Genomic DNA, 17864 nt, shown 5'->3' with positions numbered 1-17864 from the left:
GAAAAGCAGCACAACATAATTTCAGTCTGTAACTTGAGACACCAAAAATAATAAAGTGACCTATCTTTTTAAAATGGGGGGAGTATAATTTTATAAAGTTAACATATTAATTTAAAAATAAAATCAAACATTCAAATCGAAAAATTAAGAAAGTTCATACACTATTAATATAATTTTTCCTTAAAATAGTTGTCGAGTGGCCCTTACAAAGGCCAAAAGAATAAGCAATATATATATATATATATATATAGTTTACCTTATTTGAACACTGAAGAGATCTAGAATTAATTGTAAAAATCTAGAAGGATTTCAAGATTTAATGTTCCTGATTTTGTAACTAATGTCGATTTACGTGTTTTACATGTGGTTCATAGTGTAACTTGTCAAATAGTAATAATTATATTCATTATAGATTAAAATAATTATAATTATATTTAATTATAAATTATTTATATAATTATAAATTATTTTTAAGTAAAAATATCAAATAATAAAAATGATAGTTAATTAGGAATAGTTTATCTTATTTATAGAGAATATAAATAAAAGCATTAAATAATAATTTGTTAGATAAGTAGTTAAGCTTAGTTAAAATTCTAAATAATTAAATAATAATTAAATATTTAAAATAGTTTATTTTAATTAGTATTTTAAACAATTATCTTAATATAATAATATAAGTAGTTTATTTTAATTAGTATTCTAATTTTAATAATTTTTTTAATAATTTTTTAATTAATAATTATATTTTATAAAATATAAAGAGAATTATCTCTCTTTCCCATCCTATATTTATACTTTTATATATAGTATAAATATGGAGATTAATATCTTTATTTTCTCGTAGTCCAGGGGATAAGAACAAATTATGAGAATTATTTTTCACTATAAAAGTGATAATTCATCTTATATAGAGAAAAAGAGAAACTTGAACTCAAAAACTTTTCAATTTCATCGTTGAAGTAAAATTTCCTCATATTACCCGTTTAACTCAGTTATTCTGCGTAACTAATACGCTAGTAGTGGATTTTTTTTTGGATGAATTAGTGGATTTAAAATGAACTACTAATATTTAGTTTCTTTATGGCCTAGTGTAATGAGATAGAGTAATGTAACAAATATTTATATTAAAATATGTAAATTTTACCTAAAATTAGAATTTTGAATTGGAGATACTCTAAAAGCATTTTCTATGAATTCTTTTAAAGTTAGAAACTCTTTATTATAGAAAGTATTTTATTGGTAATTCTTTTTAATTTTATTGACTGTTTCAACAAATTAATTTGATTACTTTTTGATTGTTTGTATACACAGTTTCAACATATACTAATTGTTCGCAAATTATAAACAAAATGAACATTAATAGGATCAAATTTAGTTTGTTGAAATAAATGAACGTAAATTAGAATCTGAACTCGTTTATTTAAGACTATAGAATTAGGTTAAGTTGAATTCTTATAAAGTCAAATAGAGTTGCTCATAAGCGGCTTGGTTATTTTGTCCCTAGATGTTATACATCATTTATATACATTTAATGTAATTAATTTGTGGATTAAGTTATTATAAGAAGTAGGATAACTGATTAAATTATAACTATTTAGATTCTCTCGGATAAGTAATATATTTGGGAAAATTTGCATAAATGATATATATGGAAAACTACCTGTATTTTTATTGAAATGTATATATTTCCATTATAAAATATTATATATTTGTGGTTGAATATAATAAATTACTAAAAATGCTTTTCATAATGAGGAATCAGAGAAGAAAAAGCATTTGTAGGAAGTTAATAAATGAGTTCATGCAATTTTTTGCATGCAAATCTCATAAAAACAAAAAGGAAAAGAAAAGAACAATAGAAACAACAAAAAGGAAGAATACAAAAACGGAAACATAATTTTTGTTTCCATTTGTACAATTCTTGCATCTCTCTCTAGCCAACTCCAATATCCAAATACAGGCAATTCTTCAAGAACACCACCACCAACCACCACCACCGCTCTATAAATATGATGATACCCATCTCTCACTTTCCATTAACTCGTCAACAACCCAAATCTTTCATACCGATCATGTTCAATCCAATCAAAGAAAACCCTAATCTTGATCATATTCTCCCTCTAGACTTCACTGCTGTTCAAACTCTTCCTGATTCCCACAAATGGACTACTACTAATAACACAGCTCACTCACCGGAATTAACCTCCGGTATTCCGATCATCGACCTTACCGACCAAAATGCAGATACACTCATAAGACAAGCGTGTGAAAAGTGGGGTATGTTTCAGGTGACTAACCACGGCATTCCCTTTGATCTTTTTGACAAAGTTGAGACGCAAACTAGATATTTGTTTGCTTTACCTGCTAACCGGAAGCTACTCGTTGCTCGGTCGCCGGAGGGGCTATCGGGTTATGGCCAGGCTCGAATCTCATCTTTTTTTACCAAGGAAATGTGGTATGAAGGTTTCACCATTATCGGTTCTCCGGCCGAGCATGCTACCAAACTTTGGCCTAACCAAAACACCCTTTTCTGGTACGTGCCCTTTAGGCATATTTGCTGAAATATACTTTACTTTTTTCTTACCCAAAATTAATTCATCAATTGAATAATGGTTATTTTTCATATATATATATATATATATATATATATATATATCATAGTATTTAAAAAGTTGCTGGTTTGATCCGGTATTTTTTAAAATATTGTTAAATATGGTTTTAATTCATTTAGAATGTAGTCTTGATTCCATTTAAACTGTAGTTAATATATCAATAACATGGAGCATATAAAATTAAGGGGCAATACAACTCATTTATATGTTGTGTTTAATGAATTTTATTTACGCAACACATCTTTATTATACACATCATATCACCTCACGTAAGACAAAACACTCTTCTAAATAATATATTTTATAATATTTCAAATTTGAACTAAATTTACAAATTTTAAAGATAATGACATATATAGTATATAGGTGTTTTTATTAGATAAATTTATTTTTATCCTTTTCATTTTATTATGTATTTTATTATTTTTAGATGCTTTTAAATTAAAATTTGACTCTCCCTAAAAAAAAGTAACTCAAAACTAACGCTATATAATGGATTACTGTCATATAAATTATACAAATTTAAGCAGTTAACTTTTCTCTAATAAAAGCATAAAGAATAATGACAAGATATGATATATACTATATAGAGACTAGAATTTTAGTTATCCAAAATCTCTTCACAAATTCTACTGAATCATAAATAGACATGAAAAACTTTAAATAACTCAATTATAATTAATAAAAAAAGAATTAAGCTTAATTATACAATCTTAAAACTCTCTACTTACTCAATTGAGTCTTAAGCTTAAACTTGAATTAGACTCCTTAAGATTATAGTATTAAGAAACTCAAAATTAACTTGACAATGTAACATAAAGTCAACAGTCATTTTCGTCATGTGATTTTGTTTTATTGATTTCATGATTGGTGATGTTTTCACTTCGTTATTATCTATGAAAATGATGGCGTGGAGACGTGGTAAAATTTTAGTGGTTAAAAGGGAAGCTGATATGGAAATAGGCTTAAGTCGTGTATGAGAATTGCATTTTGCATGTACCATGCACTTGTCTTCACGTAGCTTCACACTAACACGGTCCAATCACCATATTAATCATCTCACAAACTTCAAAAGAAATCATATGGATTTTATTAAGGATATTTTTTTTGAACAGAGATAGATTAATTTAAACTAACTACGTCTACGACATTACAAATATATACAAATTATACGCCATCCACGCCATCTATAGTTATACTTTAGTTAGTTAATACTCTTTTCATCTTAAACTGATCGGCATTATTTAAAAAAAAGATTATTTTAAATTATAGATATTTATTTATTTTTATATATCAAATTGATAGGTATTATTTTAAAAAAATTGCTCTAAATTATAGCCACCCAAAGACTTTATTGAAAAATTATTAGATATATTCTTATTAATTATGATGAAAAATCTTTAAAAAAATACAAAAAAAAAATAAGTGTTACTATACTAAATAAATTAATAATTTTTCATAAATTTACTTATTTTATTTAAAAATCTAATTTTTTTAATATATTAATTTGGGACAGAAATATCTATATTCATATTCATACACTTAAATTAGCTAAGTCGACATGAGTTGATAGATAATGGTGATAGCTTGTTTGTCCAAGAAATTTAAACAATTTTGTTTTTCATGAAGCACGTAGATGCTTCTCATTTTTGTTTCCTTTATAGTAGAGATTTAACTTTAATGCTATCTTGTTTCATTATATGCCATGTGTTGAAGTTTGGAATATCTAATTTTGTATGCTTCGCTTGACAATATGTATATGTAACTCCAATTCAATGTCGATCTTATCTTTAAAAATTTATTAATAGTGTTTTATAAAATTTAATTTTTAATTTTAAGTGTGAAACATAATAATTATTGAAATTTTCAAATTTCAAATTTTAATAATTAATTTAATAATTTTAACTATCAAAAATATTAATATTTTCAAAAAAATACTTCAATAATATTTTTTAAATTTTTTTATTAAAATTTATATAATGGAAATTATTAACTAATTATTATGATAATATTTATATATAAATATTATATCTATATAAATATTATATCTATATAAATATGACCTTTTTATATTTGAAATATGCTTCGGGAGAAAATGTTGCTTGTAACTAAAATGATTGGTAACAAAAAAAAAATGCATTCATGATTTGATAGATTTTTGTGATTTGTATATTTACCATTATCCATTTTAAGAATAATAAATTAAAAAATTAACATCATAGAAACACCATTTAATAAAATAAATGTTGAAAATTTTAATTTAAATAATAAATGAAATTATCAATTTAATTATTTGATTTGATTCGGTTTTGTTTAGCCCTAACACTTCCCATTATTAACTCGTAGCTTATATTTTATACTTTCTTGTGTAGTGAGGTAATGGAAAAATATCAAAAAGAAATGAAGGCACTAAGCGAGAGGATAATTGTGCTGATTTGCAAATCATTAGGCCTGAATCCAGAAGATCTGGATTGCCTATTCAGGCCCAACAACGAATCCAATAACAATCAAGGTGTGCTCCAATTGAACTCGTACCCAATGTGTCCGGACCCGGAGCGAGCCATGGGCCTGGCCCCTCATACAGACTCATCCTTACTCACTATACTGCACCAGGGTGGGGTCAGTGGTCTCCAAGTCTATGGAGAAGAGATTGGGTGGGTTGCAGTCCACCCAGTGGAAGGTGCACTTGTGGTCAATCTTGGTGATTTGATGCACATAATCTCCAATGGTAGGTTCAAAAGTGCAGAACATCAAGCGGTTGTGAATAAGACACGTCATCGTATTTCAGCTGCTTATTTTTATGGCCCTCCTACGGATGTGAAGATCTCACCGTTGAAGAAGCTGATAGATTTTGATCATCCAATGATGTATCGTCCTGTGACGTGGAAAGAGTACCTTGATGCCAAGGCATTGTATTTTCACAAGGCTTTAGAGATTATCAAAACTTGATGCAAAATGAGAGTCAGAATTAATTCTGAATCAACATCCTGAAATGAGTTTGATATAATAGATTTTTACTTACTATCGCTTCAATTGCATACCAACAAAAGGATTGCTAAATAATTACTATCAATAATGGCACATCCATATTTCCTCAGTCCAGACTAAATTCTATTCGATCATTAAAACACTGCTTCTATCAACTTAACTTTCCTATAGTCTTAATTTCATTATACATTCTACCTCATTCCCTTGAACTTTTTAAAAATATTAAAAACTTACGAGAATTTCAGCAACCCGAACTAAAGCCTATCCTAAGCTAAAGATGGTTCCGCCCTTGACTATCAATCACTGAAATTAAATATCAATTGTTATTTTTCTCACTTTTTAGAAAAAGATTATTTCTCCATAGAATTTGTAAAGTTCTGTTGCATGAAATTAATTTCAAATCGAGAGAAAAAACAACTTTTGACCATTGTAGCAAGACCACTTCATTCGATTAGTGTTTTTAATTTCAAACGCAACTTGATTTTTAATGTAAAAAAAAATCTTAAAGTAATACCATTTCACCGTATCCAATGTCAGTACTAAATAGATTTTGATAGATAAATAGTAAATATCCCAAATTTTGAAATAGGACAAGAAAATAAGAGGAGAAATATATTTGATCATTGCAAATATAGATAATGTTGAATATACATAAACAAGTGTTTGTAGGTAAATCTGGTGATGTTTGGCACAAAAACTGAACCGTTGGGGTTTAGTGGGTTAGTGTGGAATTAGAGAATGGACAAAATCTAAGCAACCCCCCTTTCTACCAAACAGCCTGTAACCCTCGAGCCCTAATATGAACAGCTAAAAAAGTATCTGTCAGAAAACCTGGAAGCATATAACTCAATAATACTATGTGTTGGTAATGTGAGCAATGGTATCATTTCCAGAGCTTTATCATCTTATCATGACTACCAGACGCTATGAAACCTGTAACATTTGAAACTGCTAACGCAGATACTAGTTGGTCATGTGCCGATAGAGTCATCGTCTTGTCTTCAGCCATGTTCCAAAGCTCCAGAGTCTGTAAAAGACCATGTGAATAGAAAGAAAGCGAGCAAACTTAGCAGCGGAATTCATAATCTAACAATATAATCCGATGACCAAAGGTATACAAACCCGGACCGATATTACTACTACAGCAGCATAATTGTATGGTAATAAAAGTAGCAAATGATAAACTTGCCTCGTAACATCCAATGATCAGCATAGAAGAGAAAGTGGGGTGAAAGACGCAGGTACGGAATTTGTTGCCAGTGCAGCCCAACTCATGAATGCACTCCCCTTTGCTGCCAGACCCAACTGTCCACACTCTAACCAAGTCATCACTCACCGACGCAAGGCACTCGCCAGTAGGATCCCAGCATACAGAATGGATGGGGTTTTTATGGCCCTGCAGCCAAAAATTACACATCTATGGTGTCAGCATTTTGGACTTGGTTATTCCATGGAAGTGGAAAAAAATACAGAACATGGAAACACAATAAGCAACTTTTTTCAAAAGCATTTAATTTGAGAATTATAGGTCCCTTTTGGAACAATTTTCAATTACTATCTCCATATAAATGCAGAAAACGCGTTTTCTACAAAGAAAAAGCTAAAGGAAGCTTATTTTCCAGTTATCTATTCCAATTTGACCAGGAGCTTAATCCCTGACATAAACACAATGATCCTAATGCTAGTATCAAGACATCAGATAAGAAATTGATATTCCAACCTCCGTTATCAGGTTGCAATTAAATTTCAAATTTTAGAGAGAAAAGAATAGTAAAGTATTAAAATTCAAAAATTCTATGGTAAAGTATAACACTAATGTGCATAACAGTACTACATTTTGTCAATAAGAAAAAGAAAAGAACGTCACGATAAATAACTGCCTTGCTACATTTAAAAGAAGAACATTCATAAGGCAAATTTTCTGAACAGAAGCACTTGATCTCTATGTATTAATCCAAGATTTTATTTTGTCTGTACTATTCTCCCAGCAAATAAATAGAACACTATTCTGGTAAATAAAACACTACTCTAGTAGATAAACTCATTTGAGCAGGAGTCCGTCATCAATGGAATGATAAATAATCCAATGACAAAGAAAAAAAAATCTTTCAGATGCAACTTGAATAATAATTTACCCACCTGCAATTTAAGCCTGCACACTTGGGTCTCAACATCTAGTATGGATACTACATCATCTGCAGCAGCTGCAAGGATCCTTCCAAGACGGGGTTGGAACCGTGTCTGGGTAGCACCGCCCTAGGAAAAGTATCACAATAAGTGAATGCAGGTTAAACTAAGCATAATGGCTAAACATCAGATTTTGCATTAAATTCTTCCTCATTTATATAAAAGAAGGGCATTTTATACCTTGAAGACTCCAACACAACTGCCATTCTTGATGCTCCAATAACGTATCTCACTGTTATTATCACATGAGCAGATGAGGTCCTCTTTACTGGGGTGGAAATCCACTGACATGACAGTTGTAGAGTGTCCAGTAAACGTGCGAAGTGAGTACCCTGGCTGCACAATTGAATTATCCATTACACCAAATTAAGAATTGAGTGTTCCAATCGTACTAAGATAGCTAAGAATTTCAGATAATTCAACTCTATCAGATCTCGATCCTCAGAACTGTCCGTGTAGCCTAATTAGAATCATAACCCAACACCTGTCACTTACAAGTTAAACTCCAAAATTTCAAATATTATTTACCCTAAATCAATTAATGCAACAGCGCAAACAATTCTTTAACTTTCCCATAAATGAAGAATTTCCAGTTAAATCTAATAAATACGAAAAAGAAATCTTAGATGCTCAGAAGAAAGTAGCCACTGCAGATTATTACATGTAAAAAAAACTAGTTATTAAGAAACATTTTTGTCCATATTATACAAATTATCTCAATATTCAACCTATCTTGCATGCATATGATGTGGAACCAAATAAATTACCACTCACAAATATGTATACATAGAAAAATGATTTTAAGGAATGAACGTGTTTTACTAACATTATCAGCATCCCAAACCCTGACAGTTTTGTCAGCCGAAGATGTAGCAAGTCGTGAGATGCTTGGGCTGAAACGAACATCAGTAATCCATTGAGAATGCTCTTCAAGAGTCGACTTTTGAGAAAACGACTCTGTGCACCACAATGTAGCCTGAGTGCATAAAATCAAGAAAACAGGTTTATTAGGTCCTGAACAATCATTTCAAAAAAGAAAAAAAATTAAGTGTAGCAACATTGAGACTTCCTCCAATATAATGAGTGACAGCATGCTAAGCTAGTAAGATTACTTCAATCGTCCCAAGAGACGAGGAATTTATTGAATGCCACAGAGCCATGGCTGGATAAAGGAGGGAAAGGGTTACATAGCGACAATATCAACCACTCCATTGATTTAACTCAAAACAAATCTCTTCATCTTTTTTAAATGGAAGGTACTACAGACTTCAAAAAAATGTGAAATCAGCTTCTCAAATGCCCAGCAATTACCTTTTTGTCATGCCCACCCGTTGCTAGCAATTTCCCATCTGATGAGAAGTGACAGCACTCAATTTTACCCGTACTTGAAGGAAGAACCACAATCTCTGAAAGTGTAAAGCCTGTGGTAAAACAAAAATGTCAATCATAGAGGTCAATTTACTTAATTATAAAGTCAGAATTATCAACTTCTTTCCTCGTCATCTTCCACAGGCATTCATGTGATTGTGAGTAAGAATAAGACTGAACCTAGCATGGAAGGATTGTCGATACTGTACCTTTGCTGACATCTGCAGACCGACTAACTCTATCTCTAAGATCTGTAGGATCTTGAGAGAAGAAAGAATCGACATTGTCCTCCAGAGTTCTATCATCCACAAAACGGTCCATATCAGCCTGCAATAAATCAAATCGAACATGTAAATGCAGTTCTAGAGGCAACTCCTCCCAATTGGAGTGGATAACTCTTAAATTGATGCATTATTCATATGAAATAGGAAAGAGTGCAAACATGCTGTTTTCCCCACAAGAGGCTTGTAAATGCAATAAAAAGCCAATACTACATGTTCCATTCAGGACTGAAAAGTTGACATGGTGGAATATGTTGATGATGAACCAAGGAATTAAATTAGCTTTTACTCCTATCTATGTAATGTTAGTCTTCTTTCATGCATAGGTGGAATAAGGAAATCAAACAAACTCAACTTTACAACCCACATGTCGGTAAAAGGATGTTCAGAAACATCTGAAGTCTGAATCACTATGGGAACCAATCATTTCATGGCGCAAAGATTCTTCAAAAAAAAACTATTATTTTGGAGTATCGTTCCAAAGCAGAAGTTAGATTTAATATCTACAAAGTAACATATCTTTGTTCCATGTCTTCAATTCTTCTCGCTTACTGTTCTATATTTTCTCTAAGAAAAATGCATATTTAGCTTCCTCTATTATCACTGTTTTTTCAATTGGGTCCATGTACATTTATTACAACAAGATGAATCCTTCTACATATATTTTGATAAAAAACTAATTCCATAAATGAAGATGGTAAATTCAGTATGTAGAATATCTAATTTCATCCTTATAATTTACATGTTATGTATTTATTTCCTTAAACTTCACTCTTAATCAATTTAATATATCTCTCCCAAAAAAAACAAAATCATCCAACTAAAATGTAAAGTCCAATTACATAAGCTTTTTTTAAGGAAATCAAAGTCATTACTCTTTATCCACGTGGGATGGGATGTAACAAACTTCAGGACTTAAAAGCTCTAATGTCCTCATCAGAGGATAAATCTAAACTCAAGCCTAACAGATAGTCTAGAATTATATTCCAAAAGACGATTGACACTTAGGTCCATCACATTTGTACTAGCATGTTATCCAAATCCAAACTCAGCCTAACAAATAGTTCAGAATTGTATTCCACCAAAAGAATTGACAATTAGGTCCATATCTCTACTGGTATGTTGCTCTGATACTAATTATAATGCCCGAGTCCAATACAATATTGACCTAATATCTTGTGGCACTACAAAGCTTATCCACGTGGCCTAAAAAGTCAACCTCTTGATACTATTTTTCCATGTAGGATGGGATGTCAAACTATTTATTAATTTAAGATTTTCAATAATCTTATTATCTGTGTACCCAATAATATTAAGAGTAGCAGCAGCTCTTAATATAACAGTTAAAACTATTTATTATTAAAATATTTTTAAACATTAGTTTGTTTGTAGTAATATTTAAAATACAATTAAAAGTACCCACTTTGTACCGGTACATGTACATGGATCTAATTTAAACGACATTGATAATATAAGAGATCAAATGTGCATTTTTTTTCTTTTCACTATCATAACACCACTCATGATAAAAAGAATGCACATCATGAATTTAGCAGACCGTAACTGCAAAAGGGCAATTTTACCTAACTCTTTCAACCATCCTCTACCTACATAGTCCAATGCATAATTCACTAAACCAAAATGTAACAACATTAAATGAATAGATTTTGCATCTGACATACTAATGAGTCAAAATGCAAATGAAGCAACAAAGAGATATTTAATGCTGTGTGCATTCAGAAGCTTTTTAAGAGAACCACTGAACATCCTCCATCAACAGTGCACAGGGTAAAGCTGCATGACATTCTGTTGTAGAGGGGGAGCATTGATACTAGACCACATATCTATACGGAACAAAAGCGGGTCTCATACTTATTTATGTGAGAATTTTCTTTCTCCTTTCCCTTGATGTGATGTATATTTCTATCATATATCTCTTTCCATTTAGTAATTAGGATCACAGATAAAGATACAAAAACAAAAATACCTTTTTACTCTTTCATATATTAGGGGGGGTTTACTTGGAAAAAAGTGTTCCACATTGATTCATATTAACACAAAAGAAGTGGTTCATCAAAGCAATTCAGATGGGACCAAACTTAAAGTACAGGAAAAAATGGCCTGGGTAAAATCAGTGTGAAGGAAATTTACAGCAAGAAAATAAGATTAGAGCTTACAAGTTCATTTGAAGCAGATGCAAGGGAGCCCAATCCATCAGAGCCAAACATAAGCAAAGACTTGGAAGAACCACCATTATGTGACAAAGTAGGCATTGACATAGCATCCGCTGGCGTGTGAGTAGATGGTGTTGATGGAGAACTGGGGGATGGTCCAGTGGTATTAGCAGTGCCTGAGCTATTGGCGGGGCCGGAGGAGGATCCTGGTTGCTTTCTCTTTCGCACAATTTGGCCTTTTGAAGCCTTTCCACAAAAACATCAGTTAGAAGCCCGTTGGAGAAATGAAAGTTAATCAATCAGGGTGACATTCAGGTTCTAAAAACAATACCATACATGGAATGAATTATGAATGGAAGAAGAAGAAAAAGATGAAAAGAGAAAGCCATATAAGCATTCAAGTTCCAAAAATAATGTCAATTACAGAATTTAGTAAAATTGGAAATTACAAATTATTCACATGCATGCATAGTAAACTAACTTTACGGGGGATGGGAGGGAGAGGAACAGAAGATACTTTATTAGCAATGGATGTAAGAGCAAAAGGTAGCTCTGTCTTCACTGAGTCCAAATAAATTAGGAGATGCTACATCTGTGTCGGAGTCACTTTAAATGAACTTTCTAGAAAAGCATATAAATTTGAGGGTGCAACACTTAGCAACATGGGTCATACTAAGATTTGAGAAAATGACAGAACCAATCAATATAATTTGCACAGATAGTCACTAAGTAACAAACCTGATCATTTCCTTGAAAAGCATTTGACATGCTACCATCTGCTGTTAAGCTACTAGAACCAATCATTTTTTCTTGTTGATGAATGTGGTGATTAGAGTTTTGAGACTGTTGACTCATAAGCTGATGCTGTGCATACTGTTGTTGCTGTTGCTGTTGGCTGTTGTTCTGCAGTTGTTGCTGCTGCAACTAAGAAACATGCAGTCAATAAATAATCATATGCGTTCAGGAAGTTAACACGAAACATACAGCAAATAATTAAAAACTGCGTTCAGGAAGCTAATACAGTTAGATATGACTTGCAACACTAAGCATAAGGCAAATAAAAGAATGCCTTAATTAGTAGATCTGTGTCTCCACGTGACAACATAGAGCTATTAACTTGCATTGCTGATCCAAAATTCCCAAGCATGTCACTAGAATTTAAGGAGCCATCCTTCCCAAGACCCATATTCTGGTTATTAAGAAGCATTCTCAGTTTCCTACGTTCCAAATCATTGATAGATTGTGATGTCAAGTTCTGTTGAGCCTGAAGAATCAGTTGTTGTTGTAGCTGATATTTACTGAGCGGCTGAGGAGATTGCATTAATCTTTGATGCTGAAGAAGCCCAAGCTGATCCACTCCCTAAAATTTTCCCAGGTTAGATTGGTTTATTCTAAGTTGTAACTTCTTTTAAACGCTGATATTAGGCAAAACTTACTGTTAGAGGCCATCCTTTCAAAGTCAAGTTGCTCCCTCCTTGATTTTGTCCTGTAAACAATGAGAAAAGTGTTAATTTCAACCACATAATCAAATAAAATTTCATTGCTTCTACTGTTTGTCGTGCCTGATAATGATATTTAAAGTGATCTTAAATTAAATCTAATATAGCAAACATTAAATCAGTAAGAACATGTAAATGTTATTAAAACCTAACATTTTTCTACTTCAACATCTTTCTCAATTATAGAAGAACAAAAGCTTCCTTTGCAGTTCCTATTATCACCTAATGGGTAACAAATAAATGGTGCAAGCAGACAATCAATCAACTTATAGGAATCCATAAATTGAAGTTTATTAAGCCTTAAGTATGATGAATGCCTTGTTAAAAAGATGTACTATTTTTTAACAAAGGCTTAATTCCTTAAAAAAAAAACTCACCTTGCACTTTTTTTTCGTTTATACCCTGACCTTGTAAAAACACCCAATTTTGGGTTTTTAAGTTTAATCCCTACCCAAAAGCATTAAATGGTACTCTTTTCATTTGGAAAAGAGTTTATATCATAATTTTTTCTATTTTAAAAAATACAAACAAGTCCTTCAACTTAAAAATATTCAAATACATCCTAATAATTAATTAAATTTTTTTATTTTATAAAATTAAAAAAAAAATCCGAGGAGCGGCGTTGGAGGAGCGGCGACCGCTCCTTTTCCAATTTGGAGAACGAGCGGCCGCCGCTCCTTCTCTGATGAAAAGGAGCGGCGGCGGCGGCTCCAGAAAGATTTAAAAAAAATTAAAAAAAAGGGTATTTTTGTACTATTAATAACATTAATATCTAATTAATATGTAGGTTAAAAATGAAGGATTGTTTTAAACTCTTTTCCAAATGAAAAAAGTACAATTTAATGTTTTTGGGTAGGGATGAAACTTAAAAACCCAAAATTGGGTACAAATGGTGTTTTTACAAAACCAAAAAAAAGTGTAAGGTGGGTTTTTTTTAAGGAATTAAGCCTTCAACAAATTATCATAGCATATCATCTTTATAGCATACCAACTAGAACATTAACGAACGTCGAACACCGATGATTCTCACACACAAATAAATAAATAATGTGCGTGCATGCCAACAATTGATAATATAAAGACGTAAATCTATAAATTGTTGCAACCGATCAAAATCCCGTAGCAACGATATTTTTGCAGAAGAATGAAGTTTAAGATCTTTTGTCTGAGTGATTCATCAAACTATCAGCACTTTATGCATGTGATAAACCATTTGGCTTACTTAAATCCTGGATGATTTTGTCAAACAGCCTCAATCTCAAACTCAAAATCATGAGAACTAAAAGAATTTAAGAATTTTAAGGGGGGTAGATTCTATATATATACTTTCATTCTTTCTTTTTTGTCAACAATATTTGCAAAGATGGGTTTATAAATACATTTTCCAAGAGCTTCTAAAGTTGCAAATTCAGCCTTGTTTTGTATGTTTCAGTATTAAAACTCAAAGATGTATCTCAATGCGAAATCAATTGTGATCATAAGCATGAGAGCATGCATAACGTAATTGTAATTCAATAATTTCCACATACAGTTCATTTAAGTTAGAAGCAACACTTTCAAACATCTGGGGAGCAATGTCCTCCATATAACAACACCGCAATCAACAAATATAATTCCTACTACATTTCATAGGAATGGCAAGATATTGGCCATATTGGTATTTGATTTTTAGCACCTAATATAATGCAAAGGTAGAGACAAGAATTCATAAAGGTAACACGAGTTTCTACCGTGAACTCCAATCAGTGGTCCCTCTGTAACGGCAGCCCTGGGATTTATCATTGCATTTATCTCACTCTTTAAATCCTATTGCAGAAAGAATGTCAGATAAAAAATACTATAGACCATGCCATGAGTTCAGCGTAGAGTTTACCTGAGTAGACATAGAAAGTTGCTGACTACGATTTTGAGTTTGCTGAAAATTTCCTGATCCTCCAGGTGCACCATGCAGTGGTTGCCTACAAAAAAAAAAGCCAGCACATAAAATAAGTCTCCGCTACACACAAACATCAAGACATAAGATAGACACTGCAACAAAGCAATATGACAATCTATTGTGCAAACTTACCCTGGAGGCTGACCACCCATTGCAGCTGCTTTCAACAATGAGGCATGATTTGAATCCAGAAGCTGGCCCACATTATCGCTCAGTCTTGACTGCATGAAAATCTAATGTTAAGACCATAAGGATGAACAGAAAAGATTCAATCTAAAATCTCAAACAAAACTGAGAACCTTCATAGCCATATCTTCCAAGGAATCCCTCTGAATTGGAAGCTTTAGTCTGTCCTCGTACATTTTGGTTGCCAAAGCATTTGCAGTTGCAGGGTTGTGTCTTGTGACATCATTAGGAGCAAGTGCACTGGCAGTCCCACCTGGATGCTGATTAGCATCTCTTCTTTGCTGTTGTTGCTGCTGGTGCATCTGCTGTTGTTGCTGCTGGTGCATCTGCTGTTGTTGCTGCTGGTGCATCTGCTGCTGCTGCTGCTGCTGCTGCTGTTGCTGCTGTTGTTGCTGCTGCTGCTGCTGAGCTTGTCTCTGTAATAAAAGATGCTGCATTTGCTGATTTTGCTGAGGTTTTGGATGTTGCTGCTGCTGCTGTTGCTGTTGCTGCTGCAGTTCTCGTGCCTTGACCACTTGACTCTGCCATTTTCAAAACATTGATCTATAATCTTATAAAATATATTATCATTATAGCAATTATACCGCAAATCAATAGATATAAATCTCAGTGGAAACAGAGTACTTCATTTCTATATTCTGACAGCAGCAAAGAGACAAAGCCTGATTGTAATATCCCAAATGTGTTGAGCAAACAAGTGAAAGGAAGTCTACTTTAGCCTCTTGTAATACGAAGTGATAACGTAGCCTCTTACTAGGTTTTTTTGTGTTACTACTTACTATAATTAGTTGCTTCACCCCTACTAATTATACTACTACGTTATCAAGAAGTAATCTCTAACAATATCAACATGCAGAAAGAGTTATCAATTGAACATGAGGACAAAATAGCACAGAAATTCTTCTTTACCAAGGAAGGGTTCAGTGGAAAGATCCAGTTAGAACTGAAAATTTTCCAAGCATACAACTGCAATAGAGATATTTACCAACTACAGGCTCTCAGTAATGCAACTCATTGTCCTAGCCAAAATTGATATTTAATGTAATCAAATTCAGAAAGAATAAGACAGTAATCAGGTCATAGTACAACCCATGGAAAGAACAAAAAAAAGAGATAAACTGACTCGGGGAATACTTAGAATGTTAACTAAACTAAGAGCACTTATGAATTCCTATATCAAAAAATACGATAAAAAAAACCTCAATGTAAGATGCAGCAGATTCGGAGTGCTTCTCATTTGTCCTCGAGATAAAAATATCCCAAAAGACAGACCACCATTCAAATAGAAAACCACCAGGTGCATCAATAGCTGGGAAAAAAGTAAACAAAACAGAATTATACAATTACAAACTAAAAGAAGGTAATTGATGTGCAAAATATGTTCCCAATCTATCCGTTTCAACCAGACAGTCTTACCAACAGGATCTGTCGACACTTTCCCTTCAGCCTGAAATGCCTTGGCAGCAGTATGCAGTTTTCTTTTCATAAGATAATCGTATATATAAACATCCAACCTATTATACCAAGGAATAAAGACATAATGCCAGTCAAAATACTAGTAAGTAGTAACAAAAAAAAAAAACCTAGTAAGTAGCAAACAGGAATGACAAACACGTAAGAATTGAAGGCCAAAAAGCTCCAGCTGCTACTAAAATGTAGACAGGTGAATAAATTCATTTCCAAATTTAACCAGCTTAGTACTATAGTAGAGATCAGATCGAAACGAGCACTGAGGTAATCCATTTGAAAGTGAATTTCATAATGTAGAAAAAGTAAACAGCTTCCAAAATAACTAAAGAAAAGTTCATCTTTTGCAAACAAATTTTTCATTTGCAAAAAGCAAATTGTTTTTAGTTGAACAGATTTAAACATTGGAAACACAGGAAAACTAACATTATACAGACCTTAATCTCAGAAGTCAACTGAACAAAATAAAGACCTAACTTTCATGTCTTGTAAAAGAAAATGGCAGCACCAAAACATAATTTCAAAACCCTAAATAGAAATGAACCACAAAAAAGCAAAAAGCAAAACTTTGTATTCCAAAGAATCCAATGATTGTACAGAAAACACCAAGGCAGCAATGAATGAAGAAAAAGAAATAAGAAAATGGTCAGCGCCCAAAATTAAAAACAAAAGAAAAATGAAACCCTAACACCGAAAAGTGCAAAAGCAAAAATGAAGAAAACCCAGAAATGAAATAGTGAATCTTACATTTTATCAGCTTCCCAATTGGTTTGAGGCTGAGACTGAGACTGAGACTGAGACTGAGACTGAGAATTATTAGACTGAGACATGATTTTTCTCTTCTTTTAAAAATGCTTTTTACTGATCAATTAAAATCAAGAAATGGGTGATGAAAAGGGATGAGAACCGAGAACTGAGAATCAAGAAACAAAGAATGTCAGTCGGGGGAAACAAAAATACAAATTGGTCAGATTCTTTAATTTTTTTTAAAAAAAAAACACGTTCCTTTTTTTACGATTTCCAAGAAGAAAATAGAACTTTTTAGTCCTAAAATTAATCAATTATGATTTATGAAGAATGGCTGCCTGCCACCACTTTTTATTTTGAGGAGAAATTGGATGATGACAATAATCTTCGTAAGCAACAAATTCTTTTTACAATTA

At 32.2% G+C, this 17864-nt stretch overlaps 2 protein-coding genes across 5 annotated transcripts; one reads left to right on the top strand and one right to left on the bottom strand.

The window, feature by feature from the left end:
• The first annotated feature begins 1817 nt into the window (after positions 1-1817).
• On the top strand, positions 1818-5599 carry LOC126665869 (gibberellin 3-beta-dioxygenase 3). Its single transcript, XM_050358798.2, has 2 exons — positions 1818-2536; positions 4988-5599. Exons 1-2 carry the CDS (start codon positions 2013-2015, stop codon positions 5562-5564), a joined length of 1101 nt encoding a protein of 366 aa, XP_050214755.1. The 5' UTR covers positions 1818-2012; the 3' UTR covers positions 5565-5599.
• Positions 5600-6202: 603 nt separating this feature from the next.
• LOC126686118 (transcriptional corepressor LEUNIG-like) lies at positions 6203-17804 on the bottom strand. Of its 4 annotated transcripts, none has more exons than XM_050380152.2 (18): positions 17449-17804; positions 16651-16748; positions 16434-16543; positions 15348-15755; positions 15181-15269; positions 14986-15070; positions 14843-14918; positions 13050-13099; positions 12683-12973; positions 12352-12537; positions 11617-11859; positions 9368-9485; positions 9102-9211; positions 8617-8766; positions 7971-8126; positions 7743-7859; positions 6793-6999; positions 6203-6630 (listed from the first exon to the last, which is right to left on the bottom strand). In XM_050380152.2, exons 1-18 carry the CDS (start codon positions 17529-17531, stop codon positions 6487-6489), a joined length of 2721 nt encoding a protein of 906 aa, XP_050236109.1. In that variant the 5' UTR covers positions 17532-17804; the 3' UTR covers positions 6203-6486. The 4 variants fall into 4 exon arrangements, with proteins under 4 accessions (XP_050236109.1, XP_050236122.1, XP_050236116.1 ...); XM_050380165.2 differs by having other exon boundaries at positions 12352-12528; XM_050380159.2 differs by having other exon boundaries at positions 12352-12531; positions 17449-17803.
• Between the last annotated feature and the right edge of the window lie 60 nt (positions 17805-17864).

This window comes from Mercurialis annua, linkage group LG1-X, assembly GCF_937616625.2.
Source record: "Mercurialis annua linkage group LG1-X, ddMerAnnu1.2, whole genome shotgun sequence".
In the NCBI taxonomy this organism is placed as follows: Eukaryota; Viridiplantae; Streptophyta; class Magnoliopsida; order Malpighiales; family Euphorbiaceae; genus Mercurialis; species Mercurialis annua.
This window is presented reverse-complemented; position numbering and strand designations above follow the sequence as displayed.